This window comes from Pagrus major, chromosome 11, assembly GCF_040436345.1.
Source record: "Pagrus major chromosome 11, Pma_NU_1.0".
Classification (NCBI taxonomy): domain Eukaryota; kingdom Metazoa; phylum Chordata; class Actinopteri; order Spariformes; family Sparidae; genus Pagrus; species Pagrus major.
The window spans coordinates 18109250-18121803 of NC_133225.1; the positions used below are offsets into that span (position 1 = coordinate 18109250).

Sequence of the window (12554 nt, forward strand, 5' to 3'; positions counted from 1 at the left end):
AAAGGGACAAGAGAATGAGATATTGGTCATTTCAGACTGTTTGACTTTGACCTGAGGGCATAAAAACGGAACGGTGGAGAATACTGATGCGACAGCTTTGTTCCTGACATTTCAACAGAAACTGAAACGTTGGCATGGACCAAAGGACACAACTACGACTCAAATGCTAAATCTTTGTGACAGTGAGCCTCACAATAAAAACGTCAATCACACGGTGATCATCTCGGCGCAGTGAGGCTCTTACTATAATGAATAAAACAACACTGCCGACTAAGAAGAAGCTGTCCTTTTACAGCAGAAGAAAATGAGAGAAGGAGGCTGTGGATAAACAGTGCTCTTTTTCTGACTCCACAGCAGGCTAATGTTCACATTAATGTATAGAGTTACAGGGTCTAGACGCACACATTTATAAACTAAGCGTGCGCAATCAGAGAATCCAGTCTCTTTAATTGTCTGATATTCATCACTTTGTCAGTAAGCGACTCGTTAAACGCAATATGCTTTGTTTTTTTCTCTTCCCTCGAGGTTTAAATGCTTATTATGAAAACAAAGTCCTTTTTTTATGTGGCGGCCTTGTTTCCCAATCACAAGGGTTACTCTCTCAATGAATTGGAAGTAATGAAATTAACTGAGCTTGCATCAATTGAAAGCGCTTGCCATTTGCTTACCACAAACTCTGGTTTTACTTACTTATATTGTCTGCAGGAACTTTGACAATGGCAGGTTCCATGAGGTTATCGGCAAGGACAAAGGCCCCTTCCTCCAAGGTATCCAGTAACATGGTGGCTGCGTGCGTCTGCTCCGTGCTGTTCATGTCCCGCCAGGACTTCAAGGCCTCCGGTCGCAGAAGGTTATCTACTGTGTCCACAATGGCCTGTGTCCAACAAGACAAATACGCACAAAAAACAGAAACAGACACTCGCGTTACTCTGCAAAATAAGTTTGTTTGGAGGCATATAGTGATGGCATGCAAACGATGAAATGAAATGGATGAAATGCTGAAGCATCACATCTGCTGGGATTAAAATGAACATGATGAGAAAAAAAGAAGCTTAAAGGATATTGGTTTTTTGATGGTATATGTGACACGATAAATTAATTACAGGTATTTAATGTATAAGGAAATCATAATTTCTGCAATTGTATTGATCATGAAGGAGAAACTGCAGAGGGAGGGAAGAGCAGGAGCGTCATTGGGGATGGTACGGATTCAGTTTCTCTTTCAAGGACGTTGCATCAGGGCAGACACTGAGGGTCACAGTGTATTGAGCCTATCAGGTCTGTCCAGTAGCAGGATATTAAGAGATGGCCTGATGAAAGTCAGAAAGCCGTCCTCAATTAAAATTCCGTAATTGCAAAGTTGGACGTCCGTCATGTAGAAACTTTCTTTTCCTTCAACTTTAATTTGAACTCAAGTGCAAATACTTCATTAAGGTGATTAATAAGTCACCCTCCAAAAAACTGAAACAAAAAGGGACAAGGAAATGTGTGCAAAACAAAACGAAACAAAATATGATATGTTAAATTGTTTAAATGAAGTGTAACATTTTTCCATCCTCGCAATGTCTGCCACCTGAACAGCTCAGGAGAGACGGCGGATAAATTGGGCGTAGAGGAGACAGGCGACTCTGGGTTTTCTTCAGGAAATAATCAAATCAATGCGTCTAATCAGGTAATCAATGCCGCCGACTGCTGGTGGAAAGTGTGTTGGGAGGGGGGGGCTATAGCTATAGTGATGTTGCATCAAGTATGGCAGATGTCAGATACTGCTGACTCAACGATCTCTGTCACAGATCCTGTCATGCTGTCATTAGTCAAATAGGTGCTGTCACTTACATCGACGCGACCTTACCGCAGTCGCTACTGCTGACTTCAAATCTAAATGTTGTGACTTAACAAAACAAAATGATGACGTCACGTTTTTGGGGAGGTGCTGTGACTACACGCATGTGTTTTTTCCCTTTTTCCCTCCTTTCTTTTTACGAGCGCACAGCCGTTGACTGGCTAATTAGCTCGATCCATTTTAATACCCTCCCGAAGGAGAGATCTGGATTGAGGGGGGTGACTTTGGTGGCAGGCGGAGGACACTGTTCTCCCTAATGGTTGAGGGATATATATGGCCAAAATACTTTAAGGTATGAACTCGACCGGATAGCGTTCGAGGAAAAAGGGGGAAAAAATGGTTTGACCTGTCTAACCCTATTAACCAGATAGACCTGACGATTTGTACCTTTAATTTATGAAACAAATGACTTCTACGACCTAAAACCTATGTCCTTGTGAAACACAGTTTTTACTTAACACGTGATGAAAGGTCAGGTAAGGGTCCTTGTTATAATAAAAGATAAAATACAAGTGGTCCGTGTTTGATACAATATTCAGGACTGTTTCATATTGAAGGACTCTCGTATAAAGGCAAAAGATTGTAACAAAGCAGTAAATCCTTCAGCAAATGAATATTGAGAGGAGTGTTAAGAACAGGATGGTTGTTTGAATCATGGTGTTACGCATACAGGCGTGCAATCTTGAGTAAACACTTAAAACACACAATAGGGAAAAAAAAAAAAACAGAATGAAAAACAAAAAACACCATCGCTGCCAACGCATAGAAGAGGTGGGGAGCGCACAGAGACACATCCATGTAAAGAAGCCGCCTCAGTAATTGGAGATGACTTCTCTTTGACTTAGAAAAAGCACTTTGGGTGTGATTGTGTCTCTGTGTAAGGCAATTACTCAAAAAAAGCAGGAAGCACAGGGAGAAGGGGAGTACACGACGGTACAGAGGGTACATGCTGCTGAACTTGGGCCGGGGCAGATACAGTTGCACAAGGATAGAGGAGGGGAGGGGCGGCAGCAAGCAGAGTGGGCAGAATCTTTGCTCCAATACCTTCATGTATGCCCTGCATGTCCTTTCTCGTTTTTGAAGCTTTTTTTAATTAGAAAAGAAAAAGAACAGATAAAAAATAGAGACACGTAATTTGCACAAATTCATGAGCTGTGTAGAAACAAGGCCCTGACTGACTGTGAGGTCGATGCACAAACTAACTACTGAATGACTGATACAGCCACTCCCCGACGGCCTCATGTGGCGCTGATCTGCTTTCCTGGAGGTCGAAGAGTAAAGGGGCTTGAAATCACATTCATAGCATGCTGTATTTTCCTCTCAAAGCCTTCTGACACCTCATAGGAATATCACATTATGGCCATTACTACAATTACTGCCATGATTACCGAGTCTAAAATAGCAACAACTGTTTTTTTCTGTCTCACAGCTTTCCTGAAGTTAAAAAGAAAGAGTGCAAACAAAGTGTGTCAAACAATAACAGCTACTTTACATATCACTGCATTATTTTGGGGAACCCTTTATTCCCTTCTGTATTTCTCATTCAACAGTATAAACTTGTCAGTAAAGGGCGTTTTGTTTGGAAAACTGTTTCAGTATTTACCTTGGTATAGTGCAAATACAAAGGAGGCATATTTCTGGTGGATGTGGTTACCTTGTTGAAGCTCCTCCCTGCAGAATCCTTCTCGCTGGGCCTGAGCTCCTGCAGCTGAGCATCCAGGATGTCCACCAGCTGCTCCATCAGGCGTACCGAGGAGCTGACGTCACCGGCGAAGATGGGGCCTTTGGTGTGCTTGGCTAACTCGTTGGCCAAGTTAGCTGCGTTTTCACCGCTGCGGATCTGCGGCGGGGGGGGCAAATGAATAATGTTCACAAGAATGCAAGCAGACAGACTTGGAGTGTTCTTTACAGCTCTGGTTCTGACATCAAATCACACTTGAATGAGTCCTTGAAATACCAGTTGTGAAGAGGGGGTTTAATGTTTTCTTCATGTAGGAGAAGTTGCCATGGTGGCAGTTTTTTTTTTTTTTTTCTACCGTGCGGAGAATTTAAAAAAAACAGATAGACTGAGAGCTGCGTGCTACAACTGCTGTTACATCTCTGGCACACATTATGCAGAGAGGAGAAAAAATATTGTTTCATGTAAAAAGGTTTAAACGTGGATAACTTACATATACTATTATACAGAATCTATGCCAGTCACATCTCTGCCCGTGCTTTAAGCTCAAACTCGCAGTTTTCTGAATCATAATTTTCTTCAACATAAAGACTTTGCAGTCAAAAAACACACATATCAAACTGCTCATTTCTAGACCTCTTTTATAGCTGAGAAATGCAGCATTTAAGCTAATCAGACCCAGTTTTGCTGCCATATGTGCAACTTTGATTAAGATACATCAGCGTACACGTCCTTTACAGTGCAAGGACATGTTTCCCTTATTTTGTGTACCCCCCTCCATGTCCTCAAGAAGCACATTGCACATTCCACTTAGAGGGAAAACAGTGAGGCAGAGCTCGTACAAACCTTTTGGGCTACTTGGTTGACCCAGTGGGAGGTGCAGTTGCTGAGATCGGGGCCCTTGGGGTGCCAGGTCCCATTGGAAAGGACACATAAATAAGAGGCTGTGCCTGACAGGGAAAACAAGAACAGAATAGTCAAGTTCAATCAAGTCAAATCAGATTTATTTTCCCATGAAGTCCTTCACAGGGCACCACAGGACAAGGATAGAGATAATCAGAGGAGCCTGCACGCAAACAAGAAATTTACAAACATGCAAATTTTTTTATCTCTTACACAAATATGAAGCCAGAGAATGTCTGTTTGTGTGTGCACACAGAAAACATCAGCCCTGAAGGATATTTTGTTTTTTTCACCATGCTAGTCTGGTAAACTGTTTGAACACCGTCAAATGACAAATTAAACTGAAATTGTTGGATACAGTAAACACCAAGCATGTTAAAGTCACCAATTTTCTTTCTGCCACATTATTTTCTGGAAATATCTTCAACAGCTTGCTCCTGTTTTTGCTACAAAGTGGCAACAATTTTTCCCCCCGTCCTAATTAGCCCCGTGTCTGATGAACTCAGAGCGCTAACACGATTTCACACACAATCAATTGAGGGATGCGCGTCTCCACGCAAGCTGCAGGAGAAACAGCTGAGCCTGCTCCTCTGCGACGCAGCCGTTACAGATTGCTAAATCATGTTTTGACCTGGAATGACACAGCTAAAACTTCATTATAAAACTGTCTTCTCCGAGTGCCTGAACACATACTTAAACTGGTGCTCTTACAGTTAAAAACATTGTTGTATGCACGAGTATCAGACAAATCTAACAAACTCTGGGATGTTCTCTTGGGACGCCTTGGGTCATATTGAAAGCAGTGAGCGCTCGGCCCTGAGGAGAGAGGGAGCCCTGTTTACCTCGTGTTCCCTTGGGGCAAGGTCGCTCCACGAGCATGCCCCTTGGGGTCTGGGGCCACGTTATGTCCCTTTCCTCGGTGGCCTTGCAGAAGCGCTCGGGTAGAGGGAAGGACTCCAGAGGTGGAGGGGAAGTAGTCTGTGGAATCACAGGAGGCGGCTTGGGCGCTCCCCTGCTGCCCTCCTTGAGCCCTGTTGTGGTGGTAGTGTTGGCCACACCCCAGTGCGCTGTGGTTGTTGTGGTGGTTGTTGTAGTTCTCTGAGGCTGAGGGGACGTGGTGACTTCTGACAGCGGCGGAGCTGTGAAGAGACACAGGTGTTAATGTTTAGGTGGAGCACCGTTATGTAATGTTGTGCAGCCCAGTGGGGAAAACATTATCTCCTCCATGATTTATGGAGTTTGATTCTCACTGGGAAACACATGTATCAGTCATTATGAATACATTATGTAGTGCTGTGTATACAAATGCAAAAGAAAAAGCCAAATATTAGTTTGTGATGTTTGGCTGTTTAAATAAAATTGATTTGACATGACTAGTTTGACCCACAGTTGCAGTGTGAGGTCAGCTCATTAGTGTGGCACCCCTGGGATGCATAATGTGGACTAAATCAAGTATTTTGCTAAAAGTACTTTGGCAGGTATTCAAACACTGGCCTTCTGGTGGGCAGACGCCCTCATGTCCCACTAAACCTTAACAGTTGCCCCCCTGTAAGCTACATCCCGAGTTTTTTTCCCCAACATGTTCACACTGTAATGCTTATACATCCAAGTATCCTGTTGTGTAAATTGCTGCTAAGTGCTTTGTGCAACAAGCGTATTTGCCTTCCCGTTGACTATGGCTTATCCAAGGCATTCAGTCTGCAGTGAACAAGACAATAATTACAGTAACATCCTCCTGCCTGGCAATCATTCTTGCCTGGGAGATTTTGTGGCATGGCTGATTAAATTTCACAAGAGCAACACAGAACCTGTATGTGCAGCCATGGTGCCTGAACAGCCTTTTTTTTTTCACTTGTTTCTTGCTACAACTCATACTCTGATAAAGCAGGTGTGCAGTAACTCATGCAATGCCCCAGGCAAAAACAATATGTTTCAGTCCCGGAAAAGGAGGAAATAGTGCACTCCTTACATTTAACATGAGCCACTAAGGAAAAACTATGAAGACATTTTTCATGTGATACACCAGCAAAGTGTGAGCAGCACTGTAATTACATTTCATAAAAGTTGCACATGAGGGAGTTTCATAGATGAAATGTTGATAAACACTAACTATTTGATATAAATCTGCTCCACATCCTCAAGTACAAACCCCCCCCCCCCCCCCCTAAAAGTATTTGTTGGTTGAGTTTTAAAAGGATCAGCTATATCAATGAAAGGAGCTCTGATTGGAATGCAATGTGCATACTGAATCTAATCGCATTTGAGTACTTTGATTTCCTCCATTAGGCTGCCTGTAGAGCATGCAGAGAATGTGAAGAGGTGCTGTTACACTGCCTGAGCCGAGCACAGTCGTTCGCGGTAGTACAGCCGGTACTGAAAACATCGAAGAGACAGAGAGTCTAAAGTCGCGTTTCCACCACAGGAGCTTTCCCCAGGCACAAGGACCCTTTGGAGGAACTTCACCACAGGGACCAGGGTCTAGATTCAGTTCCAGGGGCATTATTTTACCCCCCAAATAGTCCCTGCACAGAGGGTAGCACTTGCCAGTACAGGAACTCTGGAGTTGAACAATTCTGATTGGTCAAATTCTTGTAGCATTTTATTTCAGACGCCATTTAAAAATCTGCAGACGCACGCCAGTTTGTTTTTTGTTCATGGTGCTTTGACACGTCAACATTTAATTACAGAAGAAAGCAAACATCAGATGAACCAATGATGTATTCAAGGTCTTTTTTGCATAGTCGTATGCAGAAAAACAGCTGTTGTTTTTTCATCATCAGTGGACTAATTGGCCTAAACTTTGGAAGACCGCGGTGGAAACGCAGACAACAAAGAGCTGGAAGAACCTTTTAGTTCCTTGAAAAGAAGTTCCTGGGACTAAAAGTTCCAGCTACTTTTGGTGGAAGCGCAGCTAAAGAGAAGAAGTCAGGAGTTGGGTTCAAAACAAGGGGGAAATAGAGAGCGGGGGGGGGATGGTGGAAAATAGAGGCGCATGAAGTGTACGACGACAGGAAAATTCAGAAACAATGGGGCCAAGTTGGAGAATGAGAAGACAGCTTCTGTCCTCCGGTGGATTGGAAGGAGAGGCAGCCAAACCCCAGGCAGCAACACCTCCATATCTATTGCCTCCATTGGATAATGGGTCTGGCTGATAGCAGTAAACCCCCCACTGACCCCCCCAAAACATACACACACACGCACACACACACTATTATCACCATAGGCCCCACGGTGTGGATGAGAGGCTTCAGCACAGGTAGGCTGAAGGGAAATCGCCTTTGAGGCTGGCTGCTACCTGTGGCGAATTAGGCTCTATTGACCAGAGGAGATGACTCTGTGTGCTCCCTCCTGGTGATGGGGGTATAGAACTCAACACACACAAACACACGCACACACACAGGCGACATGAAGGTGTACACAGCTGACTGGCTGTTTTGACACTGAGCTGAAGGCAGATTTGGCTGGCTGGCTTCACCTCAGCCTCCTCTTCGTCTCTCGTCCCCCCCACCCCCACCTGTATCCTTTTACTCAACACGGTGAAATTCTCGGCTGCACGGCCTGTCACAGCGGTTGAGAGACAACCTGTGCTTAGTGTCCTTTCAGCACTAGCATTTAGCTGGCTGGGAGAAATGCCTGTCTCTATTCTGCACCAATACCCCTTTATTGCTATAACCGTTGTTTTTCATGACTCACTGAGAAGACTCACAGAAGGTTGAAAGTAATAGCCAAAAAATGCTTGGCAAATTTCTGGGTAAGCTTACACACTACAACATGCAATGTTGCTGCTACGTCTGAAGAAAATGAACGTGTGTCGACATAGTTTATAATGATTATCGTTTCTTTTTAAACATCTGGGTCGGGGTGGTTTGGCAAACGTCCAGAAGATTCCCAAGAAACCATGGGGCCCTTTATAGGTTTCTCATTTCCAAAGTATGAAAGATGATAATGATAAGATCCCGGCTCTCCATGGGTGGGGAGTTTAGAATCCAGACAGAAATAAAAATGAAAATGAATCGCTGTTCGGCAACATGATTTAAGATAAAGGAGCTGGCAACCTCGGCCAATAAATCAAAGAGGCATCTGCTGTAATCCAAGCACATTCCTTTTGCATGTCAACTAACAACTGTATCTTGTTTACACCCCTCACTCAAGAGGCCTGCTTGTCATGGCTCGCTGGGACGTTGAGCTACATGCTCTAGTTACAACATGTTCCAATAAATCACTTTGGAGTTTTGTTTTGTTTTTTTCTCATTTGTCATTGTGCTACCTGCTATCAGCGGTGAAAGTGTGAGGGTAATTAATGTTAGACTTGGTTAATACCAATTAATGGGTTTGGCTCTCCTGAAGCGTTCCATCGGAGAGAGCTGGCCCAAGGCAAACTGGATGGTTTTAGCTATGGGAAAGGGGCGTGGGGTTGGATTTGCTGAGCCAACGTCTGGGCTGCGCCATCGCAGAACACAGCTGTACATTAAAGAGCTTCATTAACAAGAAATATTATGAAAAGGACACAAGTGAAATTGCTAAAATAATCCTGCTGGGGGTTTTCGTTTCATGTTTTTGATACAAACTAATCCTCTTTCGCTTGTGAAAAAGATGCTAATGTGAATCTTCCCAGAGAGATTCCTGCATAAACAAAGCGGGCTCTCTGACCACTACTGTTCCTGTGTACATAGCGTGTCAGCCTCTTAATCCTGCCAGCAACACAATCATTTTATTACCTTTATGCTGTCGCTTAGTTTGATTTAATCCAATGAAAGCTGTGAGGAATTAACCCATAGGCATTAACATGGACACTCCTCTCGGGCAGTCACTTCTTCACAGAGATGTCTAAGTGGATAAGTTTATAAGCAGTCACTGTGAGGGATGGGTATTGATCTGTTGGTAGTGCTGCAGTAGCCTTTTCTACACCTTTGTGGGATTCGGAACATGAAGCAAATATTTTCTGCTTTCAGCTGTGGCAACACCGCTGAATACCTTCCCCGAGCAATGCTCCTTTGATTATGACAAAAGAGGCAAATCCCACATTTGGGCTATATAGCGAAACAACCGAGGCAGGATCCTTGATTATTATGTCTCTGCTGCACTCAGCCCAAGGGGAACCTTCAATTAGCTGTCATAGAGTCTGAGCGCAAGTCCCGCCGATAGTCAGGACGGACTTATTCATAACCTCTTTGTGTGATTCGACGCCCACACGTTGTCGCATTTACATGTATGTCAGTGGTTCTGTTATTACCACTGGGGTTACAGGTCTGGAATTGATGACAGACAATGGGATGGGAATCCAGGAGAGGCTTGACACGTAAGCACTCAGGACCACACACACACACAACACCCACGCTCAAACGCGCACTCACACAGACAAGATGAGACCTCACCAGGACTCAGTAGTCATGCCGAGGTGACAAATGAAAACCGACAGCGTGTGTGTCTTTTATATTATGCTTAATGGCTTCACTTTCAGTAGGCACCGCATGGCTGTTCATCAGGGTAATGTTTCATACATATTACCAGGTGCTGTTTATCTTGGGGGGGAAAAGTGGTGAGGGAACACACAGTTAGCATTTGTTTCAGCTAATTTGCCACATTAAAAAGTTTAAAAGAATTATTAGATCTCACTCGTCCCCCGTCCTCTATAGTCTGCTCCGTCATGGAATAATCTCGAGATGATGTGAAGCGAGGCTGCTTGGGGGATTTTTTGTCTCATTCTGTGGGTAAAGTAAAAGAATAGTGTCTTTTGAACACTGTGAAATGTGGCTCCCGGGTGGTAATCACCTCCTAATGGAAGAGGAACAGCAAAAGTTAACAAGTCAGTGGAACCTCAAACAACTCAAAGCCTGTTTCTGCCATCAGAAGGGGGCCCACGCTCGGCCTCTGAGAGGAGACCAAGAGGATCTGGTGGAAGGAAAAATAAATGAGTAACCCATCAGAGCGCAGGTTAATTGAAATAAGGTGTTGAACTGTGAAAAAGAAAAACGTGTCAATTATTTCCTCTGTTTCCAACATGCATTTGGCTCAGTCCTCCATGGATGCACCCTTGCTTGGAAGTTCATATGGAAATGGAGCTGTTCTTGAGTATGAAATAGTGTGATGATTTATAACACGCTTGTGATGCATTTTGATATCTACCAATAATAACAATAATACACAAAGGAAATTGGATTACACGTCTTTCACTCTGCGCTGCGTTTGTTGCTGTGGAGGGGAACAGTGTATGATTGCTTGTGTATCAGCAGTAAATATGAAGAAAGCTGGGTGAAAATTCATATAATTTCCCATGAGTCATGTCCTTGTGAGGGTGTGTACAGTACTGTACACGTCCATGTCTTAGGGAACAAAACCTAATAGCTGGATTATGTTATTTACTGCTGTCTCCAATATTTCTCTGTCCCACAATACAGACGCATTGATTCATATGGACACAGGCAGGCAGAGAGCACTCCTACACACACGCGGACACGGAAGCACATACACGCTTTTAAAGCGCGTGTACACCCTCACACACAGAATGACACCAAAGTATAGAGAACAGACATAGCAGCTGCCAGACTACAGCCTGCGTTTTTTTTCTCTCCTTGCAGCTTTCTCTGTACTGTACGTGCCTCAAATTTCAAGCATTAACTCTAAGTGTGCCGAGCAGGATGATATTTAATGCCGTGCACACAGGAGGGTGACTATTTCTGAGCCGCACTCAAGATATACTTCCAAACTGACTCACATACATCGGCATGCGAGCACGCGAACCCGATTAGAGAAACACAGACACACACAGACACAATAATCAGGCCTGTGTGAAATAAATCTCCTCAAAGGCGTGTGTCAGGGAGTGATGGGGGACCATTGTGATGTCTGAGTAATAATTCTTTTAATACGCCTTGTTTCACAGTCAGACTGTAATCAAACAAGAGAGTGTGGATCCCCTTGGCTATAGGGCTCAGTGTAACCATAATCACACCCCCCTCCCTCTTCTCTCTCTCTTTTATGTAAAACAACTCTTTGTGGCATTTTAAATCATAACCCCCGGTTTGTCGTCGCTGCCCACATGCTTGTACGCTGAGAGCGGAGATCACTGGTCTGCGCTGTGTACAGCAGCAGCAGTGGTGACTATATGAGAAAATGTTATCTTGAAGTGTGTATTCGGACGAGGGGTGAAATGTTCCACCTTGTCTGGAAACAACTGGCCCTCATGTGTTACGACGTTTGGTGCAGGAGGAGCGGCAGAGATCAAGATCAGATTTCACAGGAAACAGGTGACCTCCTGGCCTTCACTGCCACCAGACACAGGGGGGTGAGGTATTATCCCACGATGTAATATCAGAGACATTGTGAACAAGACTGTAAATCCCCATCGAGGGATTTCCCCCCTTTTTATCACTCAAGTTAAATTCACCCCTATATCGTAACCAAGAATGAGACCAGTGGGTCACGACGCAGACGGAATAACGTCACAGTGCATCATAAAACGGTGGTTAAAAAAGTTACATGGGAGGAATAAAGAATGGAAGCTGGCATATAGGGAGATTCTGCAGTCCAGCATTGAAGAATGAGGCTCTTAGTTAAAGATACACTCCCCAGAAGTGCGCTAACATCTCAGAAATTCTTCCTCTTATCAGTAAGTTGGGGGACACTAAAACAAAAAAAGAGACTTGGTGAATTAACCAAGGCACGGGTTTAAGGCTATGGATCAATTTAGTGGATTTCTAGGTGGGTTTCTGCAGATTGTTGTGTATAGTGAGGTGTTTGATTTTGTCTGGTCCTAGCAGGCTGGGCTTGTGTAGTCAGTCAACATCCGTGTGATCCAGACAACAACCAACAGGAGTTTTGTTTGAGAGTAAATAAGGTGAGAAAGAACCAGAGAGAACTTTCACTCAAATAGGCAGTTTCTATGAGTAGCAGTTCGAGGCTGCACTTGGGAAGAAGTTGATCAAAAAGGTCTGCAATCATGCTAAGTTTTTAATTAGGATAATGTCACTTAAAAAGGGGCAATTTGTAGCAATTTACATGTATTAATCACTTTTTCATTGGCCGTATGTGAGCGGATTGTAACGTGAAATGAAAAATGAGACCTTGCTCTTCTCTCTCTGTTGCCTATTCCATCCTGTGGACGATCTGACTAATTTTGGGCTACTTTGC

General features: G+C 43.9%; 1 protein-coding gene across 1 annotated transcript in view; it reads right to left on the minus strand.

The window, feature by feature from the left end:
- adgrl2a (adhesion G protein-coupled receptor L2a) overlaps positions 1–12554 on the minus strand; it is a 97310-nt gene that overhangs the window by 19664 nt on the left and 65092 nt on the right. The window contains exons 6-10 of the mRNA XM_073477040.1: positions 5267–5563; positions 4368–4471; positions 3498–3683; positions 2888–2926; positions 691–874 (exon numbers count right to left, since the gene is read on the minus strand). Coding sequence (XP_073333141.1) covers positions 691–874; positions 2888–2926; positions 3498–3683; positions 4368–4471; positions 5267–5563 — 810 coding nt within the window. The remainder of the gene's footprint in view (positions 1–690; positions 875–2887; positions 2927–3497; positions 3684–4367; positions 4472–5266; positions 5564–12554) is intronic.